The sequence below is a fragment of the Hyla sarda genome, chromosome 10 (assembly GCF_029499605.1).
Source record: "Hyla sarda isolate aHylSar1 chromosome 10, aHylSar1.hap1, whole genome shotgun sequence".
NCBI lineage: Eukaryota > Metazoa > Chordata > Amphibia > Anura > Hylidae > Hyla > Hyla sarda.
The window spans coordinates 17,069,809-17,089,624 of record NC_079198.1 but is presented as its reverse complement, the minus strand read 5'-3'; the positions used below and the strand labels follow the sequence as shown (position 1 = coordinate 17,089,624).

The window sequence follows — 19,816 nt, the reverse complement described above, 5'->3', positions numbered from 1 at the left end:
GCACTGTGGTCAGACAAGAAAGAAAGTCAAAAAGAAAAGAGCTTCCTGTGGAGCATACAGCAGCTGATAAGTACTGCCAGAATTAAGATTTTTTAATAGAAGTAATTTACAAATCTGTTTAGCTTTCTGTCATCAGTTGATTTAAAAAAAAATGTTTTCCAGTGGAGTACCCCTTTAAAGTGTACCTGTCATATCACAGAAAAAATAATGATTCTATGTGTTACTCACTAGGTCATGTAGATTATTTGCATGCCTTTTTGTGTCTAGCTTCTTTATTTGGCTCATAAATCCCCCTTTTTTGCTGCTTACTCATTCTGACATCTACTGCTTAGGAAGGGGTGTGTCTAAGGCAAGCATTGAGCCTGCCCTCACTCACCATGCATTCACTTCCTCCCTAAATCTGTTGTGCTGTGCTGGATTTCTTCATTCAATCACTGCAGGCTGCTCTGTAACCTTCTCCTCTCTGTGTAGAGACAGGAGTCTGATAGGACAGGAGTGAGCACAGGGAAGTGCTAGTCCTGTACTGACTTCCTGGACTTTGTCCCAGCCTGTACTTCAGCTGGGACAAAGATGATGCTGCAGCCGGACAGGATTATGTTCTGGATGGTAAGGGGACCCCTAGTGGTCTTTTTTTAAAAGCTATTTTCTACAAAAGGAAGATAACTTTTTTAATTAAATACCTTATAAAGATTAATGTTTTGCCAAGATGTACAACATATAAAAAGTTTTTTCTTATTCTGACAGCGCCCATTTAAGCATCTGGCATACTGTACATATAGACAAGCCACTAAACCTATGTAGGATTTGAAGAGGTTTTCCAGGAATTTACACCAACTACTCGTCTTCAGTAACTGAAACGCTTAATGGATGTGGCCCCTTTACTGTACCTTCTATTAAACCCTTATTATACAGGGGATGGACAATAAAGCTACTAACCTACTCAAGTTGAACTATTTCTGACACATCAACCACAACCGGTAACGCCCCATCTTTTTCTCAGTAACATAGTTAGAGTTGATGAACTTGAGCTGTTCTAAAAATCTGTTTGTTTTAGGGCCACGATATGTCAGTTCTTAACATGAGTTCCAAAGGGGAACAATTGCTGGGTGCAAACCATGTTGTTGAGTTGATGGGTTTGTGAAAGTCTACAGTTTTGTTGATCACCGACGGAAGTAGCTGTGATTGACAGCCAAAGCTTGTCTTGAGGCACAAAAGACTAGTTTTTCAAATTGTAGCCAAAAACACCCCACAAAATGTTGCCCCTTAACATTACGGCTGAGTTGAATGCAAGTTTAAAGGGAACCTGTCAGCTCCCCTAAGCCATATAAGGCCTCCCCAGTAACTTGTATAGGTTAGGCACGGCATTCAGATGCTGTGTTTGGACGCTTTCTCTGATGCTGCATTTGGGGGGGGGAAACCTTTGATCATCGATGGCCGCTGCTGGATAAGTAGGATCAGGGGGGGAGCTGCAGCGCATGAAGTCACACTGCCTCATCTTCCTCCCAGTCACTCACGCTTGATTGACACACTGTCAGGCACTTCATGCAATGCCCGGCACTCAAAGTGTCAATCAAGCATGAGTGCCTGTGGTTTTTGGCTACAATTGAAGGGCTCTACTATTTCTTGCATCAAGCTTTAACTTTCAACCACAGCTGTTTCTGTCTGCCGGCGTTTTGCCAGTCTTTGCAGACCTTAACACACCCATTAACTCAGCATTTGGCGACTTGAACCAATAGTTGGCCTTAAAGGAAATCTGTAGTGCAATATAACTTCGGATAGGGGATAAGTTATAGATCGCAGGGGGTCCAAGTGCTGGGGCCCCCCGCGATCTCCTGGACGGGGCCGTGGCAGTATGCCGGAAGGGGGGCGTTCCGTCCCCGCATGACGCGGTGGCCAACACGCCCCCTCCATGTACCCCATAGAGATAAATGGAGAGGGTGTGTCTGCTGCGACTTTATGCTGGGGACACACTGCACTTCCTGCAGACTGCAGTGGCCCCGTTTAGGTGATCGGGGGGGGGGGGGGCCCAGCGCTCTGACCACCCGTGATCTACAACTTATCCCCAGGAGACTCATTGAAAAGGGTTGTCCAGGGTTAGAAAAACAGGGCCTCTTTCTCCCATAAACAGTAGCACACCAATCCACAAGTTAGTAGTATTGCTTCTCAGCCCCATTCACTTAAGTGGAGCCATATCTGAAGATGCAGAACCAGACACAACCAGTGGATAGGTGTGGTGTCATTTTTGGAAATCCTGTGAAATAAATGTTATCGCAACACATAGACAATAACTATTAATACAACAATTTATAGTCATATCTGGGTGGGATTGGTTCTCCATACCATTCGTAGGTAGTTCATGAGGCTGGTTCCATGTTGCCAAATCTGTGACGTACTACAGGACAGCTGCTTTACACCAATTTCTTGACTTCTGTTTAACTCCCGTACGGCACTGACTACAACATGTACAGCGTCAAACATAAGTGCCGCCGAAAGCTGAGGAGAAAAAAAGTGCAAAATATGAGCAAACACCTATAAAGTCCCTAAAGCAAACACCTATAAAACCCTATAAAGTCCCTAATATCATAAAGGTATTACCATAAAACCAGTCACTGAGGATACTTCATCTACTATACTCCATTACTTATCTACTGTAAGACCCATTGATCAGTGGAGCAGACTCTCTCCTCCTATCCTTACTGTATACTGTCAATACATTTAACTGGATAATATTAGTATGCTCTAAACTCCCAAGCTCCATCTAGTGGTGGCTGCAGGCAGACAGAGATTTGCTGTGTAACTCTTTGTCCTTGCTGGAGATATGGAGCTCTATATGGTGTTTAAAGGGGTACTCAGGTGGAAAACATTTTGTTTTAAATCAACTGGTGCCAGAAAGTTAAACAGATTTGTAAATTACTTCTATTTTAAAATCTTAATACTTCCAGTACATATCAGCTGCTGGATGCTCCACAGGAATTCTTTTCTTTTAGAATTTCTTTTCTGTCTGACCACAGTGCTCTCTGCTGACACCTCTGTCCATGTCAGGAACTGTCCAGAGCAGGAGCAAATCCCCATAGAAAACCTCTCCTGCTCTGGACAGTTCCTGACATGGACAGAGGTGTCAGCAGAGAGAACTGTGGTCAGAGTGAAAAAAAAATTCCTCTGTAGTATACAGCAGTTGATAAGTACTGGAAGGATTAAGATTTTTAAATAGAAGTTGATTTCTATTTTTTTTTTTCCACCGGAGTACCCCTTTAAAGGCAGTCATTCACTTTTAGGGTCGAGCTACATGGAGGGACATGGTAAGTCATGGTAAATTCATGGAATTACTGCAATATAGTGGAGAAAAAAAGTCACAGGTGCCTTTCGCAGCAAAAAGTGCCACTTGGTTATACTTTTGCAACAGTTGTTCTGTTATCACAAACTTATTTGCAATAGGAAAATATTATGTTTATGTTACAGTAATCCTATTTCTGTACCGCATCTAACGAGTGGCCTAATGTCCCCACGTACAATAACACAATCATTTTCTATCAACTGAAACAGTGTCTTGCGTGCCATCATGACTGGAAACAATGCAAATAGTAATAGTTTCACCGTAATCATTTTCCGACTCACCGCTGGCCCCAGGTATGTGCTGAGCTCACAGTTTTCTCTCCACGACATGTTGAGACTTCTTAGGAACTCCAAATAAAAGGGGTGGCTACTGTTATACATGGAAAATCCTAGGATATTGGAATGGTCACTTACCACCCCTTCTAAGGATAACAAGGGAAAGTCCTGTAACAAAAACAAGTGAAGTTAAGTACCGGCATATAAGACAACTGGGCGTATAAGACGACCCCCAACTCGTACAGTTAAAATATAGAGTTTGGGATATACTCGCCGTATAAGACTACCCCTCTACCGCGATGTACGGTCCCTTACCAGTGATTGGCTGGTTGTTGTATGCAAAGCCTGCTTGGATTGGTCAGCTCTCCCTGTCTGCCCAGCCCTCCCTGTCTCCAAGACTATCAAAGCGGTACATAACTCTTTCACCCGTCTGGCCCGCCCTTGTATCCTTTTACCGTACCTCCTTCTCTGCCTCTCAGATCTCGCACATGCGCCACCCTTGTATCCTGTTACTGTACCTCCTTCTCTGCCTCTCAGATCTCGCACATGCGCCACCCTTGTATCCTGTTACTGTACCTCCTTCTCTGCCTCTCTGATCTCGCACATGCACCACCCTTGTATCCTATTACCGTACCTCCTTCTCTGCCTCTCAGATCTCGCACATGCGCCACCCTTGTATCCTATTACCGTACCTCCTTCTCTGCCTCTCAGATCTCGCACATGCGCCATCCCTGTATCCTATTACCGTACCACCTTCTCTGCCTCTCTGATCTCGCACATGCGCCACCCTTGTATCCTATTACTGTACCTCCTTCTCTGCCTCTCAGATCTCGCACATGCGCCACCCTTGTATCCTATTACCGTACCTCCTTCTCCGCCTCTCTGATCTCGCAAATGCACACCAGCGCCACCTGTCAGATAAAGAGGTATGGTAATAGGATACATACAAGGGCAGCCGGACGGTTGAAAGATGATGGTTTTTCTGGGCACAGCGCCGCTCTCTCTGTTCATACCCGGGTGCTCTGCTCTATCTCTATCCATACCCCGGGCGTCCCGGCCGACTGCAGCACCCACCCCATAAGACGACACCCGGCATGTAAGACGACCCCCGACTTTTAAGAACATTTTCCTGAATTAAAAAGTAGTCTTATACACCAGGAAATACAGTATATACACCAATGTATTGTTCCTGCCCCCATCTACCCATGTGGCTCATGATATTGATAAAGAGTTGTGGTGACACATTGCTTTATCACATCCATACATGATCCCCCCCACAACCGATCTCCGGTCTCACCATTGTCGTCAGAATATATTTATAGTGAGCAGACGTCATCCCGAGCTCAGAAGCCTGTGATGGGGGAAAACAGGGGAAAAAAACTGATGAAAAACTGCGAAAAGTCAAAAACAACCATAAAGCAATATAAGAGAAGCCTGACCTTCTTAAGGATGAGATGGGACACAGTGGCGTTGGCATCAATAATGATAGTGGACACCTTATCATCACGGATTTCCTTTAATAAAGGTGTCGGATCATTCGTGTCATCCAACATCCGCACGGAAAGTGTATCTTTTGATATGAGGAACTGACGGACCAACTCCTCTAGCCGCAGTAAACCTGAAGAACAGATCAGAGGAGATGGCTGAGAATGGGGAATTCGCTGCTTTAGGCAGAATGAGAACGTTGGAAGAGATTTAGAGAAGACGAGCATTAAAAAGTAACTCCTCGTGTGATGGCTGCTGTAATTTAATAGAATAATCCTGTATTCTTCTGCATGAAACTGGTAGCCTAAAGCACATACACACATTGGTGCCACTTGACAAGTGAGGGGTTTAGCTGTCGCTGAGCCTGCCCGTGACATGCGATTGTCTTCCCTAATAAAATAACACCTCTGCAGGGTCAAGGAACTAAATTTAGATTATTTTTAATCCTGAAGAGCCACTAGATTGTTAGTCTTGGAAAGCCAGACACATATCAGTCAATGTGAGAACCCTTCCAAGAAAAACACTCATATCTCATCTTCCTATAAGTCTAATATGATGGAGAAGGGATCTGGGGGTAACTAAAGTCACTCTTGAATTAAAGTGTACCTGTCGTCAACAAAAACTTTTTATATAATGTAGATAATACTATTATATGTATATTTGTAATATTCATTGGTTAAAAAAAAGTGTATATTTTTGTCCCTACAGCTATTGCCTGTGTTTCTCTATGAGGAGTCCAAATACAGGAAGTATTTGAGTATTTGAGGGTGGACAAGCAGGGCTCTGTGCAGTAAGACAAAGCAGGACAGTGTGCACTGAGGCTCTACAACATGCCCCCGGCTCACACAGCAGGATGATTGGCAGGCCAGGAGTCTGCACGGATCCCTGCTTATCCTGCCCTCACTTCCTGCATTTGGACTCCTCATAGAGACACACAGGCATTAGCTGCAGGGACAGCATTTTTTTTTTACCTAAAAATATACACAATTTTTAACCAATGTATATTACAAATATACATATAATGGTATTACCTACATTATATTAAAAAAAATTGTTGACGACAGGTACACTTTAAGTATTGTGTGGAGCTAAACCTTGTGTGGTCACCTGTATAAATGTTCCATTATGTAATACATGGGTGGATGGACTTGACCAGCAGAGGAGTCACTGGCTTAAAGGGATACTCCGCTCCCTAGACATCTTATCCCCTATCCAAAGGATCTTATCCCCTATCTCGGCTGCGGCACCCCAGACATCCGATGCACGGAGTGAACTTCACTCCATGCCGGATGACTGGCAATGTGGGGCGGAGGCTCGTGGCGTCACGGTCACGCTCTCACTTGTGACATCAAGGTCATGCCCCCTCAATGCAAGTCTATGGGAGGGGGCGTGACTGATGTTACGCCCCCTCCCATAGACTTGCATTGAGGGGGCATGGCCGTAAAGTCACGGGCGGGGCGTGACCGTGACATCATGAGCCTCCGGCGCTGCAGCCGGCACTCTAGACAAACGCTGGGGACTCGTGCGATCTCATCTGTGGTACCCCAGACATCCAGTGACTGGCGATGCCAGGCAGAGGCTTGAAAAGTCACGGTCACGCTCCGCTCGTGATGCCACGGCCATGCCCCCCCCCCCCAATGCAAGTCTATGGGTGGGGCGTGATGGATGTCACGCCCCCTCCCATAGACTTGCATTGAGGGGGAGTGGCTGTGACATCACGAACGGGTGTGACCACGACGTCACGAGCTTCTGGATCTACACCCTACGCTCTAAACAAATGCCGGGTGCAGCAGGGAGATTGCGGGGGTCCCCAGCGGTGGGACCCCTCCGATCAGACATCTGATCCCATATCCTTTGGATAGGGGATAAGATGTTTAGGGGTGGAGTACCTTTAAGGTCCTATGGGCTTAGGCTTCCTGGTCTGGCTTGGGGTCCAATTCTTTAAAGGGTATTTATATGCCCTTATAGAACAACCCTTTTAAGGTCCAAGCTTTGAATTTTCACACTTGAGTTACATAGGTATTTAGGCTGAAGAAAGACACAAGGTCCATCACGTTCAACCTGTCTCAGATCAATTATACATCATTCAGCACTAAATTATTTATAACCCTCTGTGCCATTTGTCATTAGATCAGCATCTAGCACTTTTCCAAGTACTTTCATTTTTCTGATCAGTTTTCTTCTGCCAGTCGATGGCCAACTGCATGGCGCATTGTTTAATCTAGTGAGGAAAATAAGAGGAACCTGACGGACATGTGAATCATCATGGAGAAAAGGAGAACATAAGAGATCCTCAAAGGGATCATGATGGATCCTTATGGGTCTATATACTGTATAAACTGGATTATGTAAAGGACTTCCAGTGCCAACAGAGTCTACCATTAGTCTTCTGACTGTTCTATGCGGTTTCTGTTGCTTGTAGCATGTTGCATCAACCAATGGACCCAAGTCAATGGTATCAGTAAGGATCCATTAACAAAAATAAAATAATCATACCTAGGTCAGCTCTGTAGGATTACATGATTTATTTATTTTTTAGAATCTGAGTGCTTGATCACCCAAGTGCTCAAAAAAGTGCAGACAAATGTGGCTGATCCTTAAAGAGATGTGCCCACGCAATATCATCCACTTTCCCTCCAGGGCACAAGGCTGCTAAAAGAGACCAGAACTCCAAAGTTTAGGGGGAGCCTAATTTGCTTCTGGTTTTCTCCTGGGCTACTATCCCAGTGTCCATCAAGGAGCACAAAATTACAGGTTGCTACCCCATTTGAAAGACCATTGGCTGCGGGGATGTAAGGAACCCGACGGTCACATGCACCTCCCCTAGACCTTTAGGGACTTCCAAAAAGGTCAGCAGACCATAAAAAGATCCTTGTGATACACAAAGGAAACATACAGTGGCAACTAGAAATAAATCAGATATGCACCATAAAATACGGTCCCAACATCTGGCCAAATCTATTGAAATTCCTCGTAACAACCACCAACCATGGCAGGCATATAAAAGTGTGTGCTAGGCACCGCTGTACATCCGTTTTTTTCTCTACCCAAAATACCATGGAGAGGCCAATATTCCCTACATGGGGAGTTTGCTAACTTGTGCACACCCAAACATAACTTCTCTGTGTATGTACCCATCCATAAGCCCGGTACACATACTGCACTTAAAGGGGTATTCCAGGAGAAAACGTTATATATATATATATATATATATATATATATATATATATATATATCCCTCAACTGGCTCCAGAAAGTTAAACAGATTTGTAAATGAATTCTATAAAAAAAATCTTAATCCTTCCAATAATTATCAGCTGCTGACGTGGAGTTGTTCTTTTCTGTCTGACAACAGTGCTCTCTGCTGACATCTCTGTCTGTCTCTGGAACTGCACAGAGTAGAATAGGTTTGCTATTGGGATTTGCTTCTACTCTGGACAGTTCCCGAGACAGGTGTCATCAGAGAGCACTTAGACAGAAAAGAACAACTCAACTTCAGAAGCTCATAAGTACTGAAAGGATTAAGATTTTTTTAATAGAAGTAATTTACAAATCTGTTTAATTTTCTAGAGCCAGTTGATATATAAAAAAAAGTTGTTTTTTTCCTGGATAACCCCTTTAATGTTATTCAAAAGGCTGATTATCCATTGGTAGGATTAAAGGTTGCATTCGCTGAACCTACAAGTTTTTTCAACCATATAATCACACTATAATGTGTGATGGACATGGAGGTCCTGACTCTCAATGTACAGATCAGATGAATAGACGCTGTTTCTAGAGATGAGCGAACTTACAGTAAATTCGATTTTTCACAAACTTCTCGGCTCGGCAGTTGATGACTTATCCTGCATAAATGAGTTCAGCTTTCAGGTGCTCCGGTGGGCTGGAAAAGGTGGATACAGTCCTAGGAGACTCTTTCCTAGGACTGTATCCACCTTTTCCAGCCCACCGGAGCACCTGAAAGCTGAACTAATTTATGCAGGAAAAGTCATCAACTGCCGAGCCGAGAAGTTTGTGACGAATCGAATTTACTGTAAGTTCGCTCATCTCTTGCTGTCTCCACAGCAGAAGATGACGTCCTCGCGGCGCTCCTCCAGCAGATAAATTAATAATAACCGTAGGCACGGACTTGAAAATAAAAAAAGGTTTATTGCAACCTAAAATAACGGACAACGCGTTTCGGGGAGCATGACCCCCTCTTCGTCAGGTCCAATCAGATGTACAGATCAGTGGTAAGGAGACCAAAAGGTGTCAGACATCTGTAGACAGCGCAACCATACCAGATCATCATATCTGAAAACCATTTATGCCAATGTGAACAGAGCTTTAAAATTGGGTTAATGCTATGAAACAATCCATGTCTACCTTATATACCAGTGGTCTTCAACCTGCGGACCTCCAGATCTTGCAAAACTACAACTCCCAGCATGCCCGGACAGCCGTTGGCTGTCCGGGCATGCTGGGAGTTGTAGTTTTGCAACATCTGGAGGTCCGCAGGTTGAAGACCACTGTTATATACCATCAGCACCAAGCACTCCTCTAAATTCTTCCCAAAAACAATAAAAAAAGGCCATAAACAATACAATTCTATGCTGAATACAGCAATACAATTTACATGAATCAAAAGATGTTGCATAGAAAGATGTATTAGACCGAATAGGGAGCATGGATGTGACAAAAGGGGGGAGTGTGCGCACAACAGGCCGGCGCGGTGTAACATCGCTGTTCTATTTTAATTTCGCTCTTAGCATCTGACTTAAATTTCACTTGACACGTAGCACACGCGTTTGCAGCAGGCGCAGTTCCTCAGCTCTCAGCTGCTTAGAGAATGGAAGTTTTTTTTTTGTTTTTTTTTAATGCCATACAAAAGGAACAGTTCCTACAAGGTCCCAAAAAAGTAGGTTAAAACTCACAATGTAAAAATTACAATAGCACAAAGCCATGTATTTACAACAACTGTGTAACTAAGAATGAAGGAGTTGCTCATAGAAACTAGAGATGAGCAAACTTACAGTAAATTCGATTCGTCACAAACTTCTCGGCTCGGCAGTTGATGAAAAGGTGGATACATTCCTAGGAAAGAGTCTCCTAGGACTGTATCCACAATTTCCAGCCCACCGGAGCACCGGAAAGCTGAACTAATTTATGCGGGAAAAGTCATCAACTGCCGAGCCGAGAAGTTCGTGACGAATCGAATTTACTGTAAGTTCGCTCATCTCTAATAGAAACCAATCAAATGTACTGAAGGTCAGAACATCAAATTGATGAGACTCCATTTGTTGCTATTGTCAATGCTAGAGTTTTTTATTTATATATATATATATATATATATATATATATATATATATATATATATATATACAGTGGTCCCTCAACATACGATGGTAATCCGTTCCAAGCGGACCATCGTTTGTTGAAACCATCGCATGTTGAGGGATCCGAGCAATGTAAAGTATAGGACAGTGGTCTACAACCTGCGGACCTCCAGATGTTGCAAAACTACAACACCCAGCATGCCCGGACAGCCGTTGGCTGTCCGGGCATGCTGGGAGTTGTAGTTTTGCAACATCTGGAGGTCCGCAGGTTGAAGACCACTGGTATAGGAAGTTGTACTCACCTGTCCCCACCGCTCCGGAACGTCACCGCTGCCCTGGATGTCGCCATCCATCGCTGTCGCCGCGTCCCCGAGGTGTCCCTGACGCTCTGGCAAGGCCTCTGCTTCCCCGGCATCCTCGCTCTCCGTCGCCGCCATCACTTCGTTACGCACACCGCTCCTATTGGATGACGGGACGGCATGCGCAGTGACGTGATGACGATGATGGAGGGCGCCGACGATGCAGGGGATCCCGAAGAGGACGCGCCGGACCCCCGAGGACAGGTAAGTGATCGTCAGTGGACCACACGGGGCACCGTAAACGGCTATCCGGTGGCAGCTGAAGCAGTCTGCGCTGCCGCATAGCCATTTATGCGATGGCCCCGACATAGAAAAGTATCGTATGTTGATGCTGCCTTCAACATGTGATGGCCTCTGAGAGTGATCGTATGCTGAAATTATCGTATGTCGGGGCCATTGTAGGTCGGAGGGGGTCACTGTATATATATATATATATATATATATATATATATCTTTGTGCTAGCAGTGTGCTGCTGTATTCTCCTGTTGCTGTATATTTAGCCCAGCAGCTTGCACCTGCAAGCCAGGTTTTTACAATAGTTTGGATCAATAGTGCTGGCCAATTTATCCTTTGGTTGTATTACACATACGGGGGAGTGGCTACCTCCATGTTGGCTCCTGCACCCCACCCACCTCTATTAGGTGTATATAAGGTACCTTGGATGTTTCAGACCTTGCAATGCCTGCTGTACTGTTCACACAGAGGCATATTCATAGTGTAGGGTCCGTCCCAGAATGAGGTCATCTTACCGTGGTGAGACGGTCCACGCTATTTGGCGCCAAATTTGCAAGCTAAGTACCTCATATTTTCATAGTTTCACATCTTCATTTATTGCATTACAGCTGTATAGCTTTTCATGTTCTATCTATATACTCATGTTTTATCTATATACTCATGTTTTATCTATATACTCATGTTTCATCTATATCTTTGTGCTAGCAGTGTGCTGCTGTATTCTCCTGTTGCTGTATATATATATATATATATATATATATATATTTTTTTTTTTTTTTTTTTTTTTTATATTGTCTGAAAGGCACGTTCCACTTGGCAGCAAAAAATGATATGTGTGCAGAAATGATGCGTAACTAAGATTGTGGTCAGCCTTGAGACCCCCATTCCTTTCTTAAAAGGGGTACTCCACTGGAAAAAAAAAATTTTATCAACTGGTGCCAGAAAATTAAACAGATTTGTAAATGACTTCTATTAAAAAATCTTAATCCTTCCAGTACTTATCAGCTGCTGTATGATCCACAGGAAGTTCTTTTCTTTTTGAATTTCCTTTCTGCCTGACCACAGTGCTCTCTGCTGACACCTCTGTCTATTATAGGAACTGTCAAGAGCAGGAGCAAATCCCCATAGAAAACCTATCCTGCTCTGGACAGTTCCTAAAATGGACAGAGGTGTCAGCAGGGAGAACTGTGGTCAGGCAGAAAGGAAATTTAAAAAGAAAAGAACTTCCTGTGGATCATAACAGCAGCTGATAAGTACAGGAAGAATTAAGATTTTTTAACAGAAGTAATTTACAAATCTGTTTAACTTTCTGGCACCAGTTGATAAAAAAAATGGTTTCCCAGTGGAGTACCCCTTTAATCAAAGTGGATTTTAGAACTCTGAACATCAAATGTCAGAACTGGATCGGTTGATGGTGAGGGTATTGGAAACAGAATTTGAAGAAATTTGGAGGCCTGGTCAACAACTCTTCAGTCTCTTTGTCATGTCCCTCATTCCTTAACAAATTTACAATCATTATCCTGCTGAAATAGTTCGGGGATACTGCTGCCATAAAGTGAGGAAATAGTCTCTACAGTGTTAATGGGGTACTTTGCGCCTAGACATGTTATCCCCTATCCAAAGGATAGGGAATAAGATGTCTGATCGCAGGGGTCCCACCGCTGGGCATCCCCCGCGATCTCCCTGCTGCACCCGGCGCCGGAGACTCGTGATGTCACGGTCATGCCCCGCTCCTGACTTTATGGCCACGCCCCCTCAATGCATGTCTATGGGAGGGGGCGTGACGGCCGTCACGCCCCCTCCCATAGACTTGCATTGAGGGGGCGTGACGTGACATCACAAGCGAGGGCGTGACCGTGACATCACGAGCCTCCGCCCCGCATCGCCAGTCATCCGGCACGGAGCGAAGTTCACTCCGTGCATCGGATTGTCTGGGGTACCACAGCCAAAATCACTGGGGTCCCCAGAGGCGGGACCCCCGCGATCAGACATCTTATCCCCTATTTTTAGATAGGGAATAGGATGTCTAGGGGCGGAGTAACTCTTTAAGGAGGGTGCTGGGTGTCAGAGTACCATCCACATAACGAGAAGACCCAAGATTTCTAACATAACATTGCCCATCACATTGACCCGGCTTGTCTTCTTCCCATTCTGCATCCTGGTGCCATCTCTTCCCCAAGTAAGTAATACACAAGCAACCAGTTATCCACATGATGTAAAAGAAAATATAATTCTTCAAGACCATGATGTCTTCTTCCTCTTTGGATGCCCACATGCCCATTGCAGGCACTTTCGGAGGTGAATGTAGGTCAGTATCTTAATGGTCTGTGACTACACAGCCCCATACATAGCAAGCTGTGATGCCCTGTGTGTTTTGACGCCTTTCTATCATAGCCTAACCTTTTCAGTAATTTGCTCTACAGCAGCTCCTTTGTGGGGTCGGACGAGATGGACTAGCCTTTGCTCTACATGCACATCAATGAGACTTGAGCACCCATGACCCTGTTTCTGGTTCTCTGCTTGTCCTTTGTGGGAGCACTTTTGGCAAGTAATACCCACTGCGTAGATTTAGTCCATAAGAGAATCCAGAACACATCATCTTGAGCCGATAAAACTAAAGAGTTTACTTTAATCTATTATAAGGACATACACCCTGCAGGTACGGTACATGCGCATCAAGCAGATGATCAGCAAATACCTCCAGGGTGTTTGTTTTTAACTTTGTCCTTCAAATGGATTCAAGTAAACGCTTCAGTTTTACCTACTATACAGAATCAAAATAACGTGTGCCGGATTCTCCTGTCTGCTCACTCTTTGTTGTGGCCATTTCCGATGGAGTGGGCTGGGGGGGAGGAGGGGTGATGGAGAGGGCAGGGGGGAGGGAGTGATGGAGAGGACATGTATGTGTATGTATGATGTGTGTATATGTATGATGTATGTGTGTATGTTTGATTTTTGTATGTATGATGTGTGTGTATGATAGATGTGTGTACCTAAAATGCGCTGCTCCTACTACTACTACCTACCTAAAGTGGGCTGCTACTACCTAAAAGGAGCTGCTACTTCTACCTAAAGGGGGCTTCTACTATGACTACTACCTAGGGGGGCTGCTGCTGCTACTACCTAAACAGGGGCTGCTACTATTATATGGGGGGGCTGCAACCATATACAGGGAACTTCAACTTAATAAAGGGGGGCTACCATCTACAATAGGGATCTACCTACAGGAAGTAACCCCTACTTATAGGAGGCTGCTACTGCCTACAGGGAGTAAATACCAACAGGTATCACATGTGGACCTAACTACAGGAACTTACTTATTCGGGGCACCTCAGTAATGGGAGAAACCATGTGAAGGGATTTACTTAGTGGGGGTACTAACCTACTCTTTTCCCAATCTGCTTGCCTACTTACTCTACTGTGTGAGACACCAAGGGGTCATTATTACTGTATGTAGCGCTATAGGTGCTTAACCCCTTAAGGACCGGGGGTTTTTCCGTTTTTGCATTTTCGTTTTTTGCTCTTTGCCTTTAAAAAATCATAACTCTTTCAAATTTACACCTAAAAATCCATATGATGGCTTATTTTTTGCGCCACCAATTCTACTTTGTAATGACATCAGTCATTTTGCCCAAAAATCTACGGTGAAGCGGGAAAAAAAATCATTGTGCGACAAAATTGAAAAAAAAAACGCTGTTTTGTAATTTTTGGGGGCTTCCGTTTCTACGTAGTACATTTTTCGGTAAAAATGACACCTGATATTTATTTTGTAGGTCCATACGATTAAAATGATACCCTACTTATATAGGTTTGATTTTGTCGGACTTCTGGAAAAAATCATAACTACATGCAGGAAAATTAATACGTTTAAAATTGTCATCTTCTGACCCCTATAACTTTTTTATTTTTCCGTGTATGGGGCGGTATGAGGGCTCATTTTTTGCGCCGTGATCTGAAGTTTTTAACGGTACCATTTTTGCATTGATATGACTTATTGATCGCTTTTTATTCATTTTTAAATGATATAAAAAGTGACCAAAAATGCACTATTTTGGACTTTGGAATTTTTTTGCGCGCACGCCATTGACCGAGCGGTTTAATTAATGCTATATTTTTATAATTCGGACATTTACGCACGCGGTGATACCATATATGTTTATTTTTATTTTTATTTACACTGTGTTTTTTTTATTATTGGAAAAGGGGGGTGATTCAAACTTTTAATAGGGGAGGAGTTAAATGATCTTTATTCACTTTTTTTTTTCACTTTTTTTTTGCAGTGTTATAGGTCCCATAGGGACCTATAACACTGCACACACTGATCTTCTATGTTGATCACTGGTTTCTCATAAGAAACCAGTGATCAACGATTCTGCCGCATGACTGCTCATGCCTGGATCTCAGGCACTGAGCAGTCATTCGGCGATCGGACAGCGAGGAGGCAGGAAGGGGCCCTCCCGCTGTCCTGTCAGCTGTTCGGGATGCCGCGATTAGCCGCGGCTATCCCGAACAGCCCGACTGAGCTAGCCGGGAACTTTCACTTTCACTTTTAGCCGCGCGGCTCAGCTCTAAACGCGCGCGGCTAAAGGGTTAATAGCGCGCAGCGCCGCGATCGGCGCTGCGCGCTATTAGAGGCGGGTCCCGGCTTCACTATGACGCCGGGCCCGCCGTGATATGACGCGGGGTTACTGTGTAACCCCGCGTTATATCAGAAGAGCAGGACCAAGGACGTACCGGTACGTCCTTGGTCCTTAAGGGGTTAAAGAGTACGGATCCTAAAATATTTGCCTGGTAGGTTCTGTGGAGACGAATTGTGGATGGAAGAATTGTCATGACGGTCTGGGCCAGGAGGAGAAGAAAAAGAAAAGTGATCGACTCAAATTAGAGATGTCATCTGATGTAACTGTATGTAATCACTTATTATTGTGATGGTATTATTTGTCCCCTGTATAGTGGTGTTATTGGTGATACTTGTCTGTGTATAGTGGATTTATTGGTGATTCTGGTCTGTGTACAGTGGTTACATTTAGTATCAGTATGCTAGTATTATCCCGTCACTATATGGTGGTAATGATAGTGGTCATGGTGTGGTGCAATTATTTGTCCCTTGTATAGTGGTGATAATGGTCTCTGTATAGTGAGTTTATTCAGTATGGTAATATTATCCAGTCATTATATGGTAGTAATGGTAGTGGTCATAGTGTTGCGGTATGATCTGTCCCTTGTATAGTGGTGTAATCTGTAATCGGTGTATAGTGGTGTTATTGGTGATACTGGTCTGTGTATAGCGTATGGTCTGTGTATAGCGTATGGTCTGTGTATAGTGGTTATATATGGTGGTGTTATTAATCTCTGTATAGTGTTTTTTATCTAATAACAGTATGATGGTATTAGTCCCTGCAGTAGAAATATGTTGCTCTGGTGCGGAGTTATTATTTTATGTGAAAATCCTGCGTGTGTCCTGGAGAGCAGCAATGCATACACTATATGCATTACCATTAACAGGCCACGAGGGATGCACAATATTTTGTGTTGCCCGGGTGCTAGACAAAAATCCTCAAACCGGCCCAGCCGTCAGTGATGACGTGCAACGTGGCCGTCAGAGAGGAGTGCTCGGGAAATGCGCCAACTGCACACCATCTGTCTGCCTGTACCCGCAATGCTGCCTGTCTGACTGCATGTGCTGCTACGGAATGTTGCATTAAGGCGCTAGGCCTCTTGGTTTTTTTCTACCACATGCCAGTGCCACCATATAGGTATTTAAACAGCAAAAAGTGGGAAACTTAGGATCTCCACAGAACAGCTACCTACCTCCCCCCCACCTGTCTACCCTCCATCCGCTCCCCCCCCCCCCCACATACCTAATCAATCCGACTTCCTACCTACTCCTCCCCCCATCTGCCTACCCCCCACCCACATACCTAACCAACCAACCCACCTACCTACCTAGCCACCAGCCCACCAACCTTCCTACTTAATTAATGAATCCTTAAAGAGGTACTCCAGGTTAGCAAAATGTATCCCCTATCGAAAGAATAGGGGATACGTGTTGAAACGGGGGGGGGGGGGGCACAATTTTCTGGGCTTGCCTCGGGTGCAAAAGGAGCTAGCTACAGCTCTGGGACTAGCCATATATGGATAGTTACTATACATGGACTAGCAATATATGGACAGTTACTACACATGGGCTAGTCATATATCGACAGAAACTATAGTTGGACTATCCATATTACAATTATATGACCTCCTACAGGGCTCTCCTTTTGGGAACAGGCAAGGTATCTCACTGAATTCCATCAAGATATTGTTAGGATTCGGCTAGCTGGATGTGGATCCTCTGTGTCAGCGAGGGATTGGCGTGGACCGTGTCGGTGGACCGGTTCTAGGTTGCTACTGGTTTTCCCCAGAGCCCGCCGCAAAGCGGGATGGTCTTGCTGCGGCGGTAGCAACCAGGTCGTATCCACCGGCAACGGCTCAACCTCTCTGACTGCTGAGAAGGCGTGGGACAGAAGGACAAGGCAGAGGCAAGGTCAGACGTAGCAGAAGGTCGGGGCAGGCGGCAAGGTTCGTAGTCAATAGCAATAGCAGAAGGTCTGGAAACACAGGCTTTGGACAACACTAAACGCTTTCTCTGGCACAAGGCAACAAGATCCGGCAAGGAAGGAAAGGGGAAGTGAGGTAATATGGACAGGGAGCAGGTGGAAGCTAATTAGACTGATTGGGCCAGGCACCAATCACTGGTGCACTGGCCCTTTAAATCTTAGAGAGCTGGTGCGCGCGTGCCCTAGGGAGCGGAGCCGCGCGCCAGAACATGACAGCCGGGGACCGGGACGGGTAAGTGGCTTGGGATGCGATTCGCGAGCGGGCGCGTCCCGCTATGCGAATCGCATCCCCATCGTGAATGTCAGTGCAGCGCTCCCGGTCAGCGGGTCTGACCGGGGCGCTGCAGAGAGAGGGACGCCGCGAACGCTCCGGGGAGGAGCAGGGACCCGGAGCGCTCGGCGTAACAGTTATACATCTGGAATCCCCTGGCTGTACAAATACCTCTGACAGAAGGCTAAAATGCAGTGTGAACATAGCTTTAATACAAATATTAATATTAAAGAGGTATTCCAGGAAAAAATGATTGTTTTTTTTTTTTTATCATCTGGTTTCAGAAAGTTAAACAGATTTGTAAATTACTTCTATTAAAAAATCTTAATCCTTCCAATAATTATCAGCTGAAGAAGTTGAGTTGTTCTTTTCTGTCTGGCAACAGTGCTCTCTGCTGACACCTTTGCTTGTCTCGGGAACTGCACAGAGTAGAAGAGGTTTGCTATGGGGATTTGCTCCTACTCTGGACAGTTCCTGAGACAGACAGAGGTGTCAGCAGAGAGCACTGTGGTAAGACAGAAAAGAACAACTCAACTTCAGCAGCTCATAAGTACTGGAAGGATTACGATTTTTTAATAGAAGTAATTTACAAATCTGTTTAACTTTCTGGAGCCAGTTGATATATAATAAAAGTTTTTTCCTGGAATACCCCTTTAATTCTTTTAAGGTGCAAGAAGTGGTTTTCATATTATCACTGACCGTGGTTTGTGGGAGTCCGGGGCAATCACTCTAAGGAGGGAACCACTTTAATTTTACTTGTGCCAAATATTAACTGTAATGAAATAAACAAAATAAAAAACCCGAATATCCAAATAAAAACTCATATGACAGCATGACATTCAAAATGCAGAATTCTATCTGAGGCTTCTTGGCAACATATCCCAACATGACAATGTTAATATCTACTTACTACCAAAGCGCCAGTGTGCAATCTGCTGCCAACGAGCGTCTGACTGAATTTTTAAAGGCCCCAGTGGGAAACTTCTTGGAACAAAAGAGGTTTCCTTGCAGGAAACATCCCAGCCTCCTTAAATTTTAGCCAAGATAAGACAAAACTCAATTCATTGTCTTGCCGCAAACTGCAGCATCTGAGGACTACTCCCATAGTCCTATAATTGACTCTATATTTCCATAAGGACTGATAGCAGCTATGAGCCGAGGACTAGGCGGACCACATTGCTTTAAATCGGAATCTTTTTACTTATCCTGGTCATGCACTTGCTTTAATAGCAATTGGCGTGGGTTGGCTCGTTCTGTAAAATCCTTGGATTTACTTCAGTGTCCATAAAGACTATGAAAAAAAAATACACTTGCGCTGTCAACTGAGATTATTCCGCTCATGCTTAACGTAAGTCAGCGTTTCATAGCTACTGAGGTTATGAGGTTAAGAAAATAAGACATGTTCAACGAATTTCACAGATTTCATTTCAGCTACTGTGTCTTGAGAAAAGGCAAATAAAATCACACTTGAAGTACTACACAATTTTTAACTACCACTATGCAAAAGCCATATGGAGAACATAACAAGAAAATTATCCTCCACTTCAATTTCAGGCATTGAAGAGGTTCTCCTCTTTGTACAATCTCTACTAGTTAAAAGGGTCCCCTGACAATAAACTGATCACATGGTGCCCCCTGCTGAGGCACCAAGCAATCATCTGTGGGGAAACCTGTCGGTAATCATCAAAGGGCATCTGTCACTTTACATGGCACTATAAAAAAAACACCTGTACAGTATACCAGGAGTTAGTGTCCGCATGCTAATCATTATACCTATGTTATGTAATTTGATGGCTTTAGTCTGTTAAAAAAAAAGTTTTCTTCCAGCATCCTATAGTGTCAGAATGCCGACAGCGGCCCTGTCGGAACTACACGCACACGCTGTGCCTCTGTCAGACACACCGTGCTTGCGCCAAAATCCCTCTTGGTGGCACATGTGC

At 44.4% G+C, this 19,816-nt stretch overlaps 1 protein-coding gene across 4 annotated transcripts in view; it reads right to left on the bottom strand.

Moving 5' to 3' along the window:
* The window catches only part of GRIK5 (glutamate ionotropic receptor kainate type subunit 5), a 354,857-nt gene that overhangs the window by 85,587 nt on the left and 249,454 nt on the right, over nt 1-19,816 (bottom strand). For all 4 annotated transcript variants that reach the window (XM_056542912.1, XM_056542911.1, XM_056542909.1 and 1 more), the window contains 4 exons: nt 5,049-5,227; nt 4,907-4,960; nt 3,616-3,777; nt 2,341-2,493 (listed from right to left, as the gene is read on the bottom strand). In XM_056542912.1, coding sequence (XP_056398887.1) covers nt 2,341-2,493; nt 3,616-3,777; nt 4,907-4,960; nt 5,049-5,227 — 548 coding nt within the window. The remainder of the gene's footprint in view (nt 1-2,340; nt 2,494-3,615; nt 3,778-4,906; nt 4,961-5,048; nt 5,228-19,816) is intronic.